At 43.8% G+C, this 20,360-nt stretch overlaps 1 protein-coding gene across 1 annotated transcript in view; it reads left to right on the top strand.

The window, feature by feature from the left end:
- PRDM15 (PR/SET domain 15) overlaps positions 1–20,360 on the top strand; it is a gene marked incomplete in the record, with an annotated part of 68,316 nt that overhangs the window by 14,932 nt on the left and 33,024 nt on the right. Inside the window, 5 exon segments of the mRNA XM_073617264.1 lie at positions 1,857–2,010; positions 5,503–5,755; positions 7,221–7,379; positions 11,662–11,760; positions 17,626–17,856. Coding sequence (XP_073473365.1) covers positions 1,857–2,010; positions 5,503–5,755; positions 7,221–7,379; positions 11,662–11,760; positions 17,626–17,856 — 896 coding nt within the window.

Raw genomic sequence — 20,360 nt, 5'->3', positions numbered from 1 at the left:
ATTGACATATGCCATAAAATGTACAATCAAAGTAATTTCTACAAAAAAGGAATAACAATATATATTAAGCGGTTCTAGAATGGAGTATAAATTTTATATATAAATATAGAATTCCTATTATACATTAAACTCTATATTCATATAATACTCTTCAGTGAACTTCAGTATTAAATCATTCAGGAGAGGTTGTAAAAACATCCTGTGTACATGAAGCCTTACAAACTCTATGCAGCAGCTGTTTCAATCTAGTGATAAAGGTGAAAGCTGTGTCTTAGGAAAAATCCTACAAACGTTGGTACTCCCAGCTGTTTCATAAACAGGTGAAATTCCTACTCGCCAAAGGGAGTGGACCCTCATTACCGTATAACAAGAGGGGCCAAAAGCACTTTATGGTCTCAAAGACCAATAGAAACCAGGACAGCCCAGAGAGGAATCCTACACTCTGCGAGGTCCAACCAACGATCAGATCTCAGAGATCACAGGCTTCATTCACGGACTGCAGCCGATAACTCCCTTTCATTCTCCGTGCTCCAGATTGACAAATGGCATTTAAAAACAAAAAGAAAAAAACGGTCTCCACATAGAATAAACCAGCATAGTTTATTGAAAAACTTTAAAAAATGTTTAAAAACAGTTCTCAGCAAAAAAAGATAGTAACAGTTTGCTATATTCACTGATGGGACATTAAAGATCCTCACAAATTCTCCAAACCAGCAATAAGCTTACTGTAGATCATCTAAAACTTGCTCCAACTAGGATACACGGTGTGTTGGAGAAAGCTTTAGATGCTTTACAGCAAGTTTTAGATGATCTACAGTAAGCTTATTGCTGGTTTGGAGAATTTGTGAGGACCTTTAATGTCCCATCAGTGATTATAGCAAACTGTTACTATCTTTTTTGCTGTTTTTAAACATTTTTAAAGTTTCCAATAAACTATGCTGGTTTATGCTATTGGAGCCTGTTTTTTCTTTTTAAATGCCATTTGTCAATCTGGAGCACGGAGAATGGAAGGGAGTTATCGGCTGGAGTCTGTGAGTGAAGCCTGTGATCGCTGAGATCTGATCGTTGGTTGGACCTTGCAGAGTGTAGGGGTGTGGAGGATTCCTCTTTGGGCTGTCCCTTGGGACCACGGATCATCAGTTACCATCGGGGGGGGGGGGGGGTTTGGTTCCGTTTTCCATTGGTCTTTGAGACCACAAAGTGCTTTTGACCTCCCTTGCTATACGTTAATGAGGGTCCACTCCATTTGGTGAGTAGGAATTTCACCTGTTTATGAATCTGCTGGGAGTACTAACGTTTGTTTCCTTCACTGTGGGATATACAGCACGTTCATTTCACTTTTATTATTTTTTTGTTTTTTTGTTACATATATCATTTTGGTTGGACTTTTTTTTTCCACTGGATACTTATTTTACCTTCATTGCGTGTATATACAATTTTTTGTTTGAATTGTTAAATCCTCCTTTTTTTTTTTTTTTTTTGAGGATTGTGTCACTATATATTTTTTATATATATATATATATTATATATATATATATATATATATAATATAATACTTGCTGTGGAACCTAAGGGGTTAATCCTCTGCATTGTGTAAAAAAAAAAGATGTTTGCTGTCTTCTCTGATTTTCCATTCCCCCCCCCTATTTTTTACTGTCCCCAATCCATCTGCTGATAGAACAGAGCCTTGGGGGCACTCTGTACATGCTCACTTTAGTGTGGTATCCTGCAAAGTATGGCTCTCTCTATTAGAAACTGATTTAGTGTTGAATATACATGTGTAGGCGCTATGAGTTTAACTACACTGTGTTGTGTGTTTTTTTTTTTTTTTTTTTTTTTTTTTGTTTAATTCTTAGATCGTCTATTCCTGCCAACCTGGAGATCAAAAATATCGGAGATGGCACAGAGGGGGTGTTCGCTGTCACTTCATTGGTCAAGCGGACTCAGTTTGGGCCATTTGAATGTAAGAGAGTCGCCAAGTTAGACAAGGAACCCGTCTTTTCTCTTAAGGTAAAGTTTGCTGATTCTCTTGATTCCCTGTCTAAATGGTTTTTATAACATAAGTGGTATTCCCATTGTTCCACAGCATGTGTACCCTTCAGAAAGACTATGTGGTCTGTGTCCCATCCTAAAGCCCAATTCAATCTTCAATTTTAAAGAGGTTGTAAACTCTGAAGGTTTCAAAATCTTTTATGTGCCACCCCCCCCCCCCTCCCCCTCCCCCTCCTAAATACTTACATACTTAGTCCAGCACTGTGTCAAAGAGCAACAGCACTGCTCTCTCCCTCACTGGACTCGGGGAGGTCAGCGGGAGCTATTGGCTTCTGCTGCTGTCAGTCAAATCTGGTGTTGAGAGGGAGCGGTAGGGGTGTGTGTGTGTGTGTGTGTGTGTGTGTGTGTGTGTGTGTGTGTGTTTTAATGGCTCGCACGAGTACCTCAAAGTCGAGGGCAGGATGAGTCAGGAGCGCCAGTGGGGGACCCCAGAAGAGGAGGATCAGAGCTGCTCTGTGCAAAACGAGGTCCTTTTTTACAATCGCCTTAAGGCTTGATTCATACTGTTGTGGCTTGAAAAGTTGCGCGACTTATGGTGCTTGCCGACCTGCTAACGTAGATATACTGTGGCAGGTCGGCTCTCCTGCGTGAACTGACGTACCTGTACGTCAGTCTGTACAAATCTAGCGGAGGAGCGTGCCCCGCGGACTCTGTCCGCCGGTGGCCCGCGATTGCCTTGTACACAGGTAGAACGGGGAACTGCCTATGTAAACAAGGCATTTCCCTGTTTTGCCTAGTGATGGCAACAATGATCTGTCATGTCCCAGTGAGCCCTCCCCCTACAGTTAGAACACGCTGAGAGAACACACTTAACCCTTTGAACAGAAAAAGAAAAGTCCCTAAATCTATCCCATAGTTTGTAGACGCGATTAACTTTTGTGCAAACCAATCAATATACGCTTATTGCTTTTTGTTTTTTAAAAAAAAAAAAAAGCGAAATTTTTTTTGTTTTTTATAGCGCAAAAAATAAAAACCGCAGAGATGATCAAATACCACCAAAATAAAGCTCTATTTGTGGGTAAAGGACGACAATTTTGTTTGGGTACAGCACTGCACGACCGTGCAATTGTCAGTTAAAGCGGCGCAGTGTCGTATTGCGCATATATATATATTAATATAATTTTTTTTTTTTTTTTTTGGGGGGGGGGGAATATTTATTATAGTAAATATTGCAATTTTTTTTTCAAAATTGTCACTCCTTTTTTTTTGTTTAAAGCGCCAAAAATAAAAACTGCATGGGTGATCACAAAGCTCTATTTGTGGGGGAAAAAAAGGACGTCAATTTTTTTTGGGTACAGCGTCGCACAATTGTCAGTTAAAGCGACGCAGTGCCGAATCGCAAATAATGCTCTGGACATTAGGGGGGGTAAAATCATCCGAGGCTGAAGTGGTTAATTTCCCCGCACCTGAATCTCATCAGTGTTCACACACCTATGCAATGCAATTCTGGCAATCACACTGCTCATTGACACCCGCAGCAGATCATATGGACGTCGTGTAATTGGCAAGCAATGCAATGTGGGGAAGCATGGCAAATCTTGTGCGTTTCCCGCATCGCTTCAGTGTGAACCAGGGCTTAAACTCTTTTCCCAAAAGTGACTTTTTTTTTTTTTTTTTATACCAGAAAAAAAAAAAAAAAAAAACCGGCGGAACTCTGCTTTAAAGTCAGCAGCTACAAATACTGCAGCTAGTGACTTTTAAAATAAGGACACTAACCTGACCAGGGTGCCCGCGATATCCTCACCCGAAGCCGGCCCGTCCCTCAGCTCTGGGTGGAGGCGCCGCCATCTTCAGTAAGGGAATCGGAAAGTGAAGCCTTGGTCCCCTACTGCGCATGTGCAAGTCGCGCTGTGTGTTCTGAATAGTCCCTGTTGTCTTCTGGGACCTGTGTGTCTCCCAGAAGACAGCGGGGGAGGGGGGGCGAACATGGTGTAGTTTTGCTGCGGATTCTGCAGCGCTCTTTGCGCACAAATACCTGGTGGACACAGCTGTGACAGATCGGGCTGCTGCGCAACCCCGCGAGAGGTGTGTTCTGGTAGGATGTCGTATGACTCCGTTCCAGAACAGTGCTCCTGCCGGCCGTCATTTTACTATTCGCTAGGCGGCAAGGTGTTGATTAAAACCTGGTGATCCTGTCATTGAATGGGACTTTTCCTGACAGAATGGCAGCACTAAATGCCCGACAGTAAATTCACTACCTTTTGTCGCCTTGTTCAGCACTTCTAACCTTTTAGGCCTGCAGAGTTGCATTGTTGTGTACATTGAGGAGGAGGATTATTAGTGTTGTCATTCCTCAATGTCATTCAGCGCAGAACATTGAGGTTGACATTCTGGAAGTGACAAGGAGCCCCCTCCTGGATCCCTCCTCCGCTCTTGTGCTGTCTTTTATGATGACATCCGAGATTAAGAGGGTTTTGGTGCTTCAGGTTGAAGAGAAGTTCAAAAAATATTGTGTGTGTGTATATTATTAATAATTTTTTATTTATTTTTCAGTAAAATTAACTTTTTTTTTTTTTTTTTATACCAGAAAAAAAAAAAAAAAAAAAACCGGCGGAACTCTGCTTTAAAGTCAGCAGCTACAAATACTGCAGCTAGTGACTTTTAAAATAAGGACACTAACCTGACCAGGGTGCCCGCGATATCCTCACCCGAAGCCGGCCCGTCCCTCAGCTCTGGGTGGAGGCGCCGCCATCTTCAGTAAGGGAATCGGAAAGTGAAGCCTTGGTCCCCTACTGCGCATGTGCAAGTCGCGCTGTGTGTTCTGAATAGTCCCTGTTGTCTTCTGGGACCTGTGTGTCTCCCAGAAGACAGCGGGGGAGGGGGGGCGAACATGGTGTAGTTTTGCTGCGGATTCTGCAGCGCTCTTTGCGCACAAATACCTGGTGGACACAGCTGTGACAGATCGGGCTGCTGCGCAACCCCGCGAGAGGTGTGTTCTGGTAGGATGTCGTATGACTCCGTTCCAGAACAGTGCTCCTGCCGGCCGTCATTTTACTATTCGCTAGGCGGCAAGGTGTTGATTAAAACCTGGTGATCCTGTCATTGAATGGGACTTTTCCTGACAGAATGGCAGCACTAAATGCCCGACAGTAAATTCACTACCTTTTGTCGCCTTGTTCAGCACTTCTAACCTTTTAGGCCTGCAGAGTTGCATTGTTGTGTACATTGAGGAGGAGGATTATTAGTGTTGTCATTCCTCAATGTCATTCAGCGCAGAACATTGAGGTTGACATTCTGGAAGTGACAAGGAGCCCCCTCCTGGATCCCTCCTCCGCTCTTGTGCTGTCTTTTATGATGACATCCGAGATTAAGAGGGTTTTGGTGCTTCAGGTTGAAGAGAAGTTCAAAAAATATTGTGTGTGTGTATATTATTAATAATTTTTTATTTATTTTTCAGTAAAATTAACTTTTTTTTTTTTTTTTTGTTTTTGTTTTTGTTTTCTGCCATAGGTGTTTCAGAAGGATGGAATGATGATGCTGTTTGACACCTCTAGTGAGTATGAATGTAACTGGATGATGCTGGTGAGGCCGGCAACGGAATTCAGCCACCAGAACCTGACCGCATTCCAGCATGGCAACGACATCTTTTTCACTACCTCTCAGGACATTGCGGCTGGCACAGAGCTGCGAGTGTGGTACGCCGCTTTTTATGCAAGGAAGATGGATAAACCTCTGCTGAAGCCTCCAATGCCCTGTCACAATGGTGGGTTCCAATGGGGCTTCATATAATTCAGGAGATGTGTACATACCCTGTTTCCCCGAAAATAAGACCTAGTGTGATTGTTGGTGATGGCTGCAATATAAGCCCTACCCCCCAAATTATCCCTAGTTAAAGTCCTTGTAGGTCTTTTTTTCAGGGTAGGGATTATTTTTGGGGAAACAGGGTAGGGCTTATTTGGGGGGTAAGGCTTATATAGCAGCCATCACTGACACTCACGCTAGGTCTTATTTTCGGGGAAACGGGGTAGAAGGCCAATACATAGAGCGGGTCTCTGCCAGGGCCCCAAATATCTGTTGGAGACCTGCGGTGCATCTGCTCACACCCTGGACTTCTAAAGATTGCAGCACGGAAGAGGGGTTGGGGATAGAGAATTGATTTGGGTTTTAAAGGAGGTTGATGTGGGTTTAAAGGGGGGGTTAATGCATTTTTTTTTAATGCATTAACCACCTTAGCCCCAGGAGGATTTGCCCCCTTTAACTCACAATTGTGCGGTTGTGCGACGCTGTACCCAAACAAAATTGATGTCCTCTTCTTTTTTTTTTTTTTTTTTTTTTTTTTTACCACAAATAGAGCTTTCTTTTGGTGGTATTTGATCACCTCTGCGTTTTTTTGTTTGTTTGCACTATAAACAAAAATAAAAAGAGCGTCATTTTTAAAAAACACAATATTTTTTATTTGCTGCTATAATAAATGGCTTCATCAGTTTAGGCAGATTCTACATATTTTTGGTAAAAAAAAAATTGCTATAAGCTGATTGGTTTGCGCAAAAGTTAAAAAGTTATAGTGTCTACATAATGGGGAATAAATTTCTGGCATTTTTATAAATTAAAATATATATATATATATATATATATATATATATATATATATATATATATATATATATATATATATATATATATATATATATATATATATATATATATATATATATATATATATATATTTTTTTTTCCTTGCGGCACTGCACCTGGGGATTTTGACTTTATGCCCCCCCATCTCGGCCCCTAAGGTGCTTAGGCTTCCTTATGCTGGTGCCGGCCCTGGTCTTACAGGAAGTGTTACTTGCAAGATCATCAGGTGAAAATAAATGAGGTGGGAAGCCTGAAAACGAATACAGCCACCGAAACTCCAAATATTTTTTGTATTACCACCCAGCAATTTTGTTAATATAATTTCCCTTTGTACACCTGGGGAGCCTCAGTTGGCACTCTGCAGTGCTTCTTTCCTCCAATATCCCCCCTGCTGAGTCTCCCCGTCGCTGGTTGGGATAGGGACGTGGTGGGTGAAGAGCATTTCCAGGGCACGCAGGGCTCATTTTATTTCAAATTTAGCTGCTACCAGACACTTTGTCCTGTTGTTTGGGGCATGGTGTTACATTTGTAGATTGTTTTTTGTCAGCACAGGTTCACGTTAAATTTTTTTTTTAATCTTTTTTTGTACGCAGAGGTGGGTTTTTTGGCAACTGAACCTGTGAAAGAGGTCAGCGCAACGTCTTCAAAAAACAACCAGATCACCTCATCCAAATCCAAAAAAAGGAGGGCTGCTCGTCCTCTAGCAGCATACTCGTCAGGTGCAAGGAAGCGCTGCTCCGGTCAAATGACAGGTAAAATGTTGGCTCAACTTTATTGAGGCTCTTCCATGTTTAATAAGGGCTAATTCTCGAATAGTGCGGTGACTGGCTTTTTACTGCATTGTAAAACTCCTGATACCGCAAGTATCCATTGTTTCCTGTGTGTCCTATTCACACTGCAACACAGCCCGGAGCTTCACTGCAGCATTTTACTGCAGTGTGTTGTACGGAATCTCCATGGCACTTTACAGCAGCACAGCACATCGCCCTGCTATACAGCAACATGAATGCAGTGTACTTTTGTACACTTCACATAAAGTTTGTCTAAATACAGAAAAAGATAAGGAGCTGTGTCTGATGCCCTGAATGCGGACCACACTGCCCCCTACAGCATTTGGGAATAGACCGCTATCAGAGAGGTAAAGCGCTCCAGCAGCTGTCTGTTATGTGAATATATAAATTCCTATGAACCTGAATGTTTCCCCTGCCAATCAAGTGGTAGCCACCTTCATAAACACTTACCTCCAGCATTGCCACTGGGTCATTCACTATGCAACTCTGCCCAGAGCCGCACCACGTTTGTAGAAACCAATGCTGGCTGGGTCCAGCTCCTGTTGTGCATGTGCAGTTCATTCTTGTGGTTTAAGGACTGGACCTCCTAGATGGCTGAAGGCTGCCATAAGTACGGATCATCCATAAGAATCGGTGGGTAGAACGGTGTGCATGTGCAGTAGGAGCTGGATGTGGTCTTGATTTTATTTTTATTTTTTTTACCTGCAAAGGTTGTGTTACTTTGGGCAGGACCACATAGCAAAGAGCTCAGGGCTGATGGTAAGCCTATAGATGGGTAGATATTCATGGATAGAGTAAGGTGTGTGTGTGTGTGTGTGTGTGTGTGTGTGTGTGTGTGTGTGTGTGTGTGTTTTTATATACTGTATCCCACAAAAGTGAGTACACTCCTCCCACATTTTTGTAAATATTTTATTATATCTTTTTCGTGTGACAACACTGAAGAAATGACACTTGTCTATAATGTAAAGTAGTGAGTGTACAGCTTGTATAACAGTGTAAATTTGCTGTCCCTCAAAATAACTCAACACACAGCCATTAATGTCTAAACCGCTGACAACAAAAGTGAGTACACCCCTAACTGAAAATGTCCAAATTGGGCCCAATTAGCCACTTTTCCCTCCCCGGTGTCATGTGACTCGTTAGTGTTACAAGGTCTCAGGTGTGAATGGGGAGCAGGTGTGTTAAATTTGGTGTTATTGCTCTCACTCTCTCTGGTCACTGGAAGTTCAACATGGCACCTCATGGCAAAGAACTCTCTGAGGATCTGAAAAAGAATTGTTGCTCTACATAAAGATGGCCTAGGATATAAGAAGATTGCCAAGACCCTGAAACTGAGCTGCAGCACGGTTGCCAAGACCATACAGCAGTTTAACAGGACAGGTTCCACTCAGAACAGGCCTCGCCATGGTCGACCAAAGAATTTGAGTGCATGTGCTCAGCGTCATATCCAGAGGTTGTCTTTGGGAAAAAGACGTATGAGTGCTGCCAGCATTGCTGCAGATGTTAAAGGGGGGTCAGCCTATCAGTGCTCAGATTATATGCTGAACACTGCATCAAATTGGTCTGCATGGCTGTCGTCCCAGAAGGAAGCCTCTTCTAAAGATGATGCACAGGAAAAGCCGCAAACAGTTTGCTGAAGACAGGCAGACTAAGGACATGGATTACTGGAACCATGTCCTGTGGTCTGATGAGACCAAGATAAACTTATTTGGTTCAGATGGTGTCAAGTGTGTGTGGCAGCAACCAAGTGAGGAGTACAAAGACAAGTGTGTCTTGCCTACAGTCAAGCATGGTGGTGGGAGTGTCATGGTCTGGGGCTGCATGAGTGCTGCTGGCACTGGGGAGCTACAGTTCATTGAGGGAACCATGAATGCCAACATGTACTGTGACATACTGAAGCAGAGCATGATCCCCTCCCTTCGGAGACTGGGCCGCAGGGCAGTATTCCAACATGATAATGACCCCAAACACACCTCCAAGACGACCACTGCCTTGCTAAAGAAGCCGAGGGTAAAGGTGATGGACTGGCCAAGCATGTCTCCAGACCTAAACTCCATTGAGCATCTGTGGGGCATCCTCAAACAGAAGGTGGAGGAGCGCAAGGTCTCTAACATCCACCAGCTCCGTGATGTCATCATGGAGGAGTGGAATAAACTCCAGTGGCAACCTGTGAAGCTCTGGTGAACTCCATGCCCAAGAGGGTTAAGGCAGTGCTGGAAAATAATGGTGGCCACATAAAATATTGACACTTTGGGCCCAATTTGGACATTTTTACTTAGGGGTGTACTCACTTTTGTTGCCAGCAGTTTAGACATTAATGGCTGTGTGTTGAGTTATTTTGAGGGGACAGCAAATTTACACTGTTATACAAGCTGTACACTCACTACTTTACATTGTAGCAAAGTGTCATTTCTTCAGTGTTGTCACATGAAAAGATAATAAAATATTTACAAAAATGTGAGGGGTGTACTCACTTTTGTGAGATACTGTGTGTTTTTTTTTTTTTTTTTTTTTGCTGCTGCCTTTGTCTCATAGGAAAGGCTTCACTTCCTGTCCCAGAGTGAAATCGGGAAGTAAGAGGAAGTCTTTGCAAAGCAATTTGGCAGTTGTCGCCAGGAAAGTTTGTTTACCTTTTTTTACGGACTACGGAACACCTGCCTCTCTCACTATATTATGGAGATGAGAGGAGGGGGTGTTTTGTAATCCAGCTAAAGAGCAAATGGCCTAGGGCAGTGATGGCGAACCTTGGCACCCCAGATGTTTTGGAACTACATTTCCCATGATGCTCCACTAGACTGCAGAGTGCATGAGCATCATGGGAAATGTAGTTCCAAAACATCTGGTGTGCCAGGGTTCGCCATCACTGGCCTAGGGTGACTACTCCACATAGAGTGAGGGTTGTCACCTTAGGAAGTAATATATGCAGAACCTTCCAGCAACGGAATACAGCAACCATGTCTAAGGACTGGTAAGCTGCAATATATAACAGTGTAGATAACCTGTAACCTCTTGCTGACTACATAACTCAAATGCGGCAGCAGGAAAGGTGAGCTTTAACACCCAGCCTCCACACGTATGTGTCCACGGTGGCTAGAGGTTGTGTGGCGAGAGTCCACTCAGTGCCCACTCCCAGCACAGTGACCGAGCTGTCGCCCACAGAGCCAATCACAGTGGTCACATGATGGAGAAGCTGGCATGAATGGAATAAACATGCCCTCCATACAACCACAGAACATTTGTAAGTAAACTCATATAAACCATTGTTTTTATTGTGGTTTGTGATGTCTGTGAACAAGATCTGCAGTCTGAAATGTTTTCACTGTACAGATGTACAGCTTTGTATCTCGGTTATACAGTCCTGTTTACACACCTCTGCTGCACTACAGTTAGGAGGGTCACTCTGTTTCCTGGTACAGCTCTTTTGGGTCAGCTGCCTGCTTGTTAAGGATGGGCTCGGGTGTGTTGGCAACCCCACGTGCCTGCGCCTGCCAGGAAGCTGACACTGCACAGCGCTAACCACAGGCAGTGAGACATTTCCTGATCTGTGCAGCCACGGATTGGGAAATGTCTCACTGCCTGTGATTAGCTCTGCGCAGTGTCAGCTTCCTGGCAGGCTCGTGCACGTGGAGTTGCCAACACGCCCAGGCCTATCTTTACTACTTATAGAGAAGCATAATGAAGATCCATATTGAAATGAGACTGCTGGGGTGGGGGGTGGAAATTCAAAGCTGGATAAGGAAGTAAATGAGCCTGGGTACGCAGTGTGGCAGAGGTGTCAAAACTGCAGGACTTGGTCAGCAGAAATAAACCCCAACTCCAGGTAACTTAAAAAAAAATGACGCCTAGTGCCCGCACTGAAAGGGTTAAAGGACAAGGACATATAATTTATTTGTTCAATATCCATATTTTTTTTTTTTTTTTTTTTTTTAATTACTAGGGGAATGAAAAAGATTTACTTCCTTTCTCCTCTGGCTGCTAGACCAGACTCCGCAGCCTCTTCTTCCCCCATGCTCTGGCTGTACAGGATCGTGATGTCAGCAGGAGCAAAGCAGGGTCCATAGCCCTGCATTGAACATGTTGACATTTAGGGACCATCCAATGCCAGAGGGGGAATGTCCAAAACAGCAGTAAAAACATGGCAGATTCTATCCCTCTCACACTACATTCAAATTTTGCATTCAGTTAAACTTTGAGAAAATTTTGTGGTTATAGTATAGTAAAGTAATATTGTTTTCTCTTTCAGTTACCTGTCAGGAGAACAGCGATATCATCCATGTGGAAACGTGCGAGTGGGTGTGTAAAGTGTGCAATACCACCTTCCTCGAACCCAACCTGCTAACCGGTATTACTTGTCAACTACTGTTCTGATCTTTGATGCTATGACTGGTTAAAGGGTACTTATAATGGTTTGGGGGTCAGGTTTTTTTTTTTTTTTCATTTATTTTTAAGCCCTGGTTCACAGTGATGAGATGCGGAAAACGCAGCGAATCCTGTGTGTTTCATGCACCGCATTCCATTTGTACGGCATCCATGCAATCTGCTGCGGGTGTCATTGTTAAATTGACACCCAAAAAACAGATTGCAAAACAGTGCGATTAGCCAGAATCGCATCACGTAGGTGTGAACACCCATGTGATTGGCTTCAGGTGCGGAGAGAACAAAGGGTCCTGCACCATTAAGATGCAGATGCGATTTGAGTCATACAAAATGTGTGGCTCAAATCGCAACACACAGACTTTACATGTGATGTGCACAGGGATGCGATTCCTGTGCAAATTACATGCAGTGTTTTTTGCACACACCATTGTGAACTTAGGCTGAAGGGAACGTCGCCCTGCTTGTTTAGGGTAAAATGAAAGTGTCTCGATAAAGCCGCACAACTCTCCACCTTGCCACCAACTTCAGGGCATTTTTTGCTATTTGACACTGCGTTACTTTAACTGGCAATTGTGCGGTCATACCAACACCATAGGCAAATTAAATTTATATATTTATTTTTTTACACAAATAGATTTTCTTTTTTTAATATATATAAATAAAAGAAAAATGTTGGGGTAAAAAAAAAATTATATATATATTTTAAATTTCTGTTTTAAAACAAAACATATCCAATAAAATCAAATGTTTTCATAGATTTTAGGTCCAAATATATTCTGCTACGTCTTTGGTAAAAAAACAAAACAAAAAAAAAACAAAAAAAAATTGTGAAAGTTATAGCGTGTACAAACTATGCAGTATATATTATTAAATTTTATGCAGCTATGAATCTATATACTGGTAATGGGCAGTGATCAGCAACTTCTAGTCAGACTGTGATAGTGTGGTGGGTAGTCTAGCATTAACAGACCCTCACTGGGAGGTACACTGACATCAATAGTGACACTAATATACATTGATCAGTAATAATACTGTACTAATGACACTGGCTTGGAAGGGGTTAACATCTAGAGGCAATCAAGAGGTTAACGTGTGCCTAACACATGTAATGTGTGCTGCTTACTAAGTGATCTGGCTGTTTTTTGGGTTTTTCTTCCCTGCTTTGCTGATCTGTGTACAGAGCCCTGTGTTTCTGAAAACACAGCACTCTGTGTTGCGATTGGCTACAGGTGATCAGCAGGTCTCAATCATTGGCCAGGACCTGCTGACCAAATCCTGCTGTAGCCAGTAACAGCAGGGGGTGCACTCATGCATGCCTCCAACCCAGGACAGGCTGGATGGCGTACATGTAAGTGATCCATCCATGTCCTGGGCCGCTCGCCTGCAGTAAAGGTACTGTGGGCAGGCGGCAATCGGTTAGTGTTTAACACCTTCCCGCCTGGCTGAGCGGTAGCTTTCCCATCCTGACTGGACGTCATATGACATCCTAACGGCTGTGTCCACAGATGACTGATCAGTGTACCGTCTTGCTGCCGGTACCATGTGACCGCTGTGACCAATTCGCAGCCTGTCACGTGACCTTGCCATGCCATCCATTGTGCCATCCATTGTGTACAATTGTGTTGCTAGCTGTGATTGGTCAATTTGATCACAGGGCCAATCACGACCCATCTGTACCATGTGATTAGCTTTGCCAAATCACAGCTAGTCGCTGCAAAACAATCAGTTTCATTCAGTAAAATGCTTGCTTATAGCAATGTAATTCACTGCTATAAACAAAGATTGTGTAAACCAAAAAAAAAAATCCTGATCACTTTCCCGAAGTAGTAAAATGTAGGGCTGGGAGATTTTCCTAAAAAAAAAAAAAAAAAAAATCTTCGATTCTCTTAAAAAAAAACTCGATTCATGATTCGAATCGAGTTTTTTTTTTTTTTTTTTGGAAACCGCGCCGGTCCCGAGGCGCTGCGGGCATGAGATTTTAGGCGAGGCCGCGGCTTTGGCCTAGTCCGCGGCGTCCAGCCGTAGCCGCGGACTAGGCTGAAGCCGCGGCCTCGCCTAAAAACTCATGCCCGCAGCGCCTCGGGACCGGCGCGGTTTCCAAAAAAAAAAAAAAAAAACTCGATTCGAATCATGAATCGAGTTTTTTTTTAAGAGAATCGAAGATTTTTTTTTTTTTTTTTTTAGGAAAATCTCCCAGCCCTACATTTTACTACTTCGGGAAAGTGATCAGGATCTAAAATCGATTTGCTTACATTTTGAATCGATTTGACCTCTCAACTCAAGATTTAAATCGATTTTTTTTTTTTTCCCAGCCCTAGTACAATGTTACTATGGTAACATTATATTGCTCTTGTGGGTGTGTTTAAAAAAAAAAAAAAAAGTTATAATTTTCACCAGATCACCGCCACATTAGTCAACGCTGTACTGCACTGGTAACCGTATGTGTAAAAAAACAAAACAAAAACAAATTGCAAAATTTATCATTTTTTTTTTTTTTTTTTTTTTACAAAAAAATTACAACTTAAAGCTTGCCATGCCTCTTGCTAAATGCCTTGGACTGTCTACTTTCCAAAAAGGGGTAATTTGGGAGGTATTTGTACTGTCCTGACATTTTAGGGCCTCAAGAAATGAGATGAGCCACCAGTACATCAGGATTGATCAATTTCCAGATATATACCATAGTTTGTGGACTCTATAATTTTCCTACAGACTAAATAATAGACACTGATTTTGGGTTATTTTCACCAAAGAAATGTAGCAGAATACATGTTGGGCTAAATTTATGAAGAACACTTATTTGCAATATTTTAAAACCGAAACGAAGAATATATAAAATAAATGTTTTTTTTATTGTCTTTATTTATTGTTCACAAAAAATAAACCCAGTGGTGATTAAATACCACCAAAAGAAAGCTCTAGTTGTGTGAACAAAATGATAAAAATTGTTTAGGTACAGTGTAGCATGACCGCACAATTGCCATTCAAAGTGCGACAGTGCTAAAAATTCGGCCTGGGTAGGAAGGGGGGTAAAAGTGACCGGTATTGAAGTGGTTAATAAACCTGACATGGAAATTTATTGATATAGGCAACTCCTATCCTCATATTGATTAGTGGTTCCAAATTAATAACTACTGCAGTAGGGAACAGACACAAAAGATACACTCCGCATCTTTCCAAATAACTGTTCTGCTTTATTATGACGCTATTGAAGGTTTTTATACACATGATTACGTAGGTATCACATTAATATTACAATTGTACTTTTATGGTAACAAGGGGCGTTACATAGGCAGACTAATAGGGCGTACACACGGTCGGACTTTGTTCGGACATTCCGACAACAAAATCCTAGGATTTTGGCTCAAACTTGTCTTGCATACACACAGTCACACAAAGTTGTCGGAAAATCCGATCGTTCTGAACGCGGTGACGTAAAACATGTACGTCGGGACTATAAACGGGGCAGTGGCCAATAGCTTTCATCTCTTGATTTATTCTGAGCATGCGTGGCACTTTGTCCGTCGGATTTGTGTACACACGATCGGAATTTCCGACAACGGATTTTGTTGTCGGGAAAATTTTATCTCCTGCTCTCCAACTTTGTGTGTCGGAAAATCCGATGGAAAATGTTTGATGGAACCCACACACGGTCGGAATTTCCGACAACACGCTCCGATCGGACATTTTCCATCGGAAAATCCGACCGTGTGTACGGGGCATAATTCTAATCAGGACTCGAAAGAATGTAAACATGTACTGAAAACATTAGTGCCGTGTGCAATACATATAAAATAAAATACAATTACTGTATATACAGAACTTACAAATTTTCCTTTACAAAACCCTAAAATGTTAATCATTGTAGCAGCTTACCTGGGCACTTAACTTTCTGCTTCTTTAAAAGCTTGCCTTTCTTCACTGAGTCAGTCCAAAGATCTCTTTTTTTGGGGGTCGGTTCTGTTGCAGACCAAGAAGGAAGGGCTCATTCGCATAGGAGCAGAGGCTCATACAATGTGCAAGAGCCTTTTGTTTGTGTGTGGAACTGCAAGCAGGCAGCCTTTGTTAGTCAGTGGAGCTGCAGCAGCATCAGGCATGTAGGGACAGCTGCAAGTCCCCAAGTGCACACTGTCTGCATATGTGGCTGTGCATCCATCTCTGTGTAACTATCGCTCAGATGTTCAGGTTAGTCCTTACAGCCACTGCATCTCCATTGAATAACATAAGCTGCCTTGCATGCTGTTAGGGCTTATTCGCATGGGTGCAGGACATGCATGCGCAGTGGCACTTTGTCATAGGACATGTAGTCCCAGCAATAAATACAGAGAGGCTTTAATTCACTAACGTCTGGTCATTGTGGCAGTTTTCTGCTGGTTTATACGAGGTGTGTCTAAAAAGTTCGGTGAATGGTTTTAGAAAACAAACAAAGCCAAAGATGCGAACAAATTACCTTTTTATTGGTCTGTCAGCAAAGGCCTCTTTAGGAATCGTTGTCGCACATTCTTGGATGATGCCGTCGTTGTCGCAGAAGGCGATCAACATTGTATTGAGCTTGGACTTTTGCAGGTGACACTTTGAGACGCGGGGGGGGGGGTGTGTGAAGAACACACTTCCATTGATTGCTGCTTGGATTCCGGATCGAACTGGTAGCACCAGGTATCATCCCCTGTATTGATGGTTTGCAGAAAGGATGGATTCTGGTCACACATGGTAATAATCTCCAGAGGTTTCCATCTGTTTTGCTTTCTGTTCGTCTCTCAGCTCGTGCGGCACAAACTGGGAACAGATCTTCTGCTTACCCAAATCTTTGCGGACGATGGTGCGCACCGTGTCCTTGCTAATGCCCAATTCCTCCGCCAACAATCGTAGAGTCAGTCGCCGATCTCCTGCCTGTGTTTGTAACACTCGCTCGATCATGTCTGGGGGTGTTCTGCTTATCTACAGCCGACCCGAACGTGATTCATCCTCAGTCGTTTCCTTTCCCGTCGCGAAAGCGATTGAATCGGGCGTGAACATGCTTTGCTCACGGCTTCTGTCCCGTACACTTGCACCAATATTTCATGCATCTCCGTTTCCCCAATTTGAAGCATCGTTGCTCCATTGCACTCGCAGGTCATTCAGCTGTGTTAGAAAAGCAAATGAATATTTGCTTTCCTAACAATAAACTACCTCTCTGCCAATCAGGTGCTCAGATCTGTTACCCGTCACCTGATTGGCTAAAATGACAGGCACTGTGATTGGACGCCAGGCGTCCAATCATAGCATAGGACAGGAGAAGACATCGAGGAGCTGTCCCACCGAGACAGGTAAGTTCAGGCGGTGGGGGCACTCTGGTAGTGTTTGATGGGGCACAGTGGCGGCGTCTGGGCACACGTGGCTGCATTTGATGGGCACAGTGAGGCTGTAATTGATGTGGGGGGTTTTCAGAATTTTTTAGTTTGTTTGTGTCCCCCCCCCCCCCCCCCCCCCCCCCAAAAAAAAAAATTGAGCACCAGCCGTCGCTGACCCTACCTCTCACACTAACTGCGTTCGATGCCCGCAGCAGGATTACTCTGATGGTCACGTGTACTCCACGCTTTGGTGGTGCTTCAAGCTTGTCTCTGGATAGCCATGTGCATGCGTGCGCACCCACCTGACCCATGTTACCATGGAGATATCGGACCATTCACCGATCTTTTTAAACACGCCTCATATACTGATTGGTGTTCAGTTTTCCCTAACATGAGGTTTTAAGTGCCCTCCTGTTTTTTACCATCTCACCTCGAATCTTGCAGTGAGTGCTGATAGGCAATATCCTATATCCAGCTGACATAACCCTCTTCTTCCAATTTAGAACATTTATTAAGCCACCTGGAACAAGCAAAGGCGATCTCTCCATCAGAGTCCTGTGAGCCGCCTTTCACAGAGGGAGAAGCTGCAAGCGCGCCACCCGAGCAGCCTGTCATATGCAGCAATCCGCCCGCTAATACAGAGGCGCCTAAGAAGAAGCCGAAGAAAGGAAGGAAATCCAAAGGCACGAAGGCCAACATTCCTCTTGTGATTGTCGAGGATGACAGCCCTCCAGGTAAAGAGATTTGAACATTATTAAAGGATTTAAATATTATGTGGTTGGCGAAGGCAAAAAAAAAAAATCCTTTTAGATAAATGTAACCTCTTGGGAACTGTAAAATATTCCTGGTTGTTCCCAGAACAGGAAGAAAGGACAAATCTTCCAATGGGGACACTTGTTTTGGTTGATAACCATCTAAAAACACATTTCCCTCACTTCCTGTTGTGTCTACAGACCCTAAGCCAAAAGTGATTGTAAAGGAATTTTTTTTAAAAACAAAAAAAAAATGTCCATACTTGCCTGCTCTGTGTTATGGTTTTGCACAGAGCAGCCATAATCCTTCTCTTCTCAGGTCCCCCCACCAGAGCTCTGGGCTCCTCCCCGCCCCTTACTGAGTACCCCCATAGCAAGCTGCTTGCAGTGGGGGGCAATCGCTAATGCTCGCTCCCGAGCCGGCTCTCTGTGTCCATAAGACGCGTCTCAGACCCGCCCTCTGCTTCTGCCTCACTGGCTGTGATTGACAGCAAGGGGGGCCAATGGCTCCTGATGCTGCATCTCGGCTAATCAGGAGGGAGAGACTCTGGTCTTGTGCACCTTCCTGGATCGGGCTTAGGTGAGTAGTGGGGGGGGGGGGGGGCTGCACACTGAAGGTTTTTCATAGAATGCATGAAGGTAAAAAACCTTCAACCTTTACCAACCACTTTAAGGTGAATCTGTAACATTTAATTTCTCCCACCTCCACCAATGCAAACCCTTTTTTCCACCCACTGCGTACACTAACCTTCTCTTTACCCCCCTGCAACTTGGCTCCCAGGACTTCATTGTGGTTGGAAGGAGAGTTGTCATATCCTGAAAAAGTATCTAAAGCTGAACTCCATAATTTAAAATAAAAAAAGTTCCCATGCTGTAAGCCTAACTGCTAGGGTTAAATGCTTGTTGGGTCTTGGGGTAAAAAAAAAAATGATCTAATTAATGGTGCTCCACCTGTGGCTCGCGGTGCCCTCTGATGTGGCCCGCAGCCTCAAACCAGGGAAGTGCATGCCCATGCTCTGGGATGGCGGGTCAGCAAGCCCAGATTGCAATCAACGCTTTGCTGACCCACCATACCAGAGCATCAGAATGCATGGAGCCAGCGCTGGCAGCGGAGGAAGCAGGAGCTGCATAAGCTGATGCTTCCTCTGTAGTGCGACTCCTGTCCCAGGTGGAGTGATTCCAAATACATTTCGCCTGGGACTTTTCTAGCAGCCTGGAGAGCAGAAGCTGGAAGGGGAAAAGGTCAGTGTATTAAACATCACATACGCTGCACTTTTGCAATGGGCATATTAGAACTTATAAAAAAGAGTTATTGGTCTGCTTTCACACTGATCTGCAGGTGCACCTGTGGCTTTCCTGCGGGTTAGCTGCACTGAACCATAGACTTCTATTATATCCTGTGGGTTTGGTGTGCTTTCAGAAAGTGCACTATGTAATCGTAGTCTATGGCAAAGCGCCGCTAACATGCAGGAAAGCTGCAGGTGCACTGCGCTGCATCCACATGGCAGGTAAACTGCAGTGCATCAGTCTGAAAGCGGCCTTATAGGGGGCTAAGGGCTCATTTACATTTGCCGTTTTGAGGACTGGTAAAACCCCATATAGTTTATTGTGGTCCAAGGCCGGTTACCAAATCACTTTTTGGTAAAGTGATTTGGACCGGCTGTGTATTTCGGCGCCAGCGGCGCCATTTTCAAATCTCGGTCGGCGATTTTGAAGCTCAGGATCGCAGGGGAGCCATTTTCAAACTGCAGTGACAATGAAAAGTCACTGCAGTTTAACTGCAGCCTGAGCAAGGCTGCAAATGGACACAGAAAGCTGCAGATCAGCACTGACAAAGCTGCAAGGCTGCAAATGACACCAAGGCTGCTGACTGCAAGGCTGCAAATGACACCAAGGCTGCTGACTGCAAGGCTGCAAATGACACCAAGGCTGCTGACTGCAAGGCTGCAAATGACACCAAGGCTGCTGACTGCAAGGCTGCAAATGACTGCAAGGCTGCAAATGACACTGGACAAGCATGCAGATGGACGCTGTGCAAGGCTGCATTGATGGGCATTTAAATGTAAGTTTTTTTTTTTTTTCCTTTAAAACATTTTTTTCCTTTATAATTCCCTCCTAAACTTGGGGTGCGTGTTATACGCCGGCGCGTGTTATACGACGATATAAATACGGTAATTCTTACCTCATTCCTCACTGGCTTCTGGCTCTCCCCTCTTTCAGACACCTAGATTCATGGATGGGCCCTTGCCAATCTCATTTACAATTCAGGACTACTGGCCCTGCATTGTACATGAGGAGCACAGAATGGGACCGCTGGCCGGAGCACCTTAGAAAAGGTTGGAGACCATTTGCACAGTGTGGAGGAAGCCTGCCAAAGTGAGCAATGAGTTGAGCATTTACAGCTTATTCCTCTACCCCCCGAGACTAAGCAAGCACTTAATCCTTGCTGTTCAAGGAGGCCCCACTTCAAGGGGAATTTTGTGATG

This window comes from Aquarana catesbeiana, linkage group LG02 (genome assembly GCF_042186555.1).
Source record: "Aquarana catesbeiana isolate 2022-GZ linkage group LG02, ASM4218655v1, whole genome shotgun sequence".
NCBI lineage: Eukaryota > Metazoa > Chordata > Amphibia > Anura > Ranidae > Aquarana > Aquarana catesbeiana.
The sequence above is the reverse complement of the archived record's forward strand: the minus strand, read 5'-3'. Positions and strand labels throughout refer to the sequence as shown.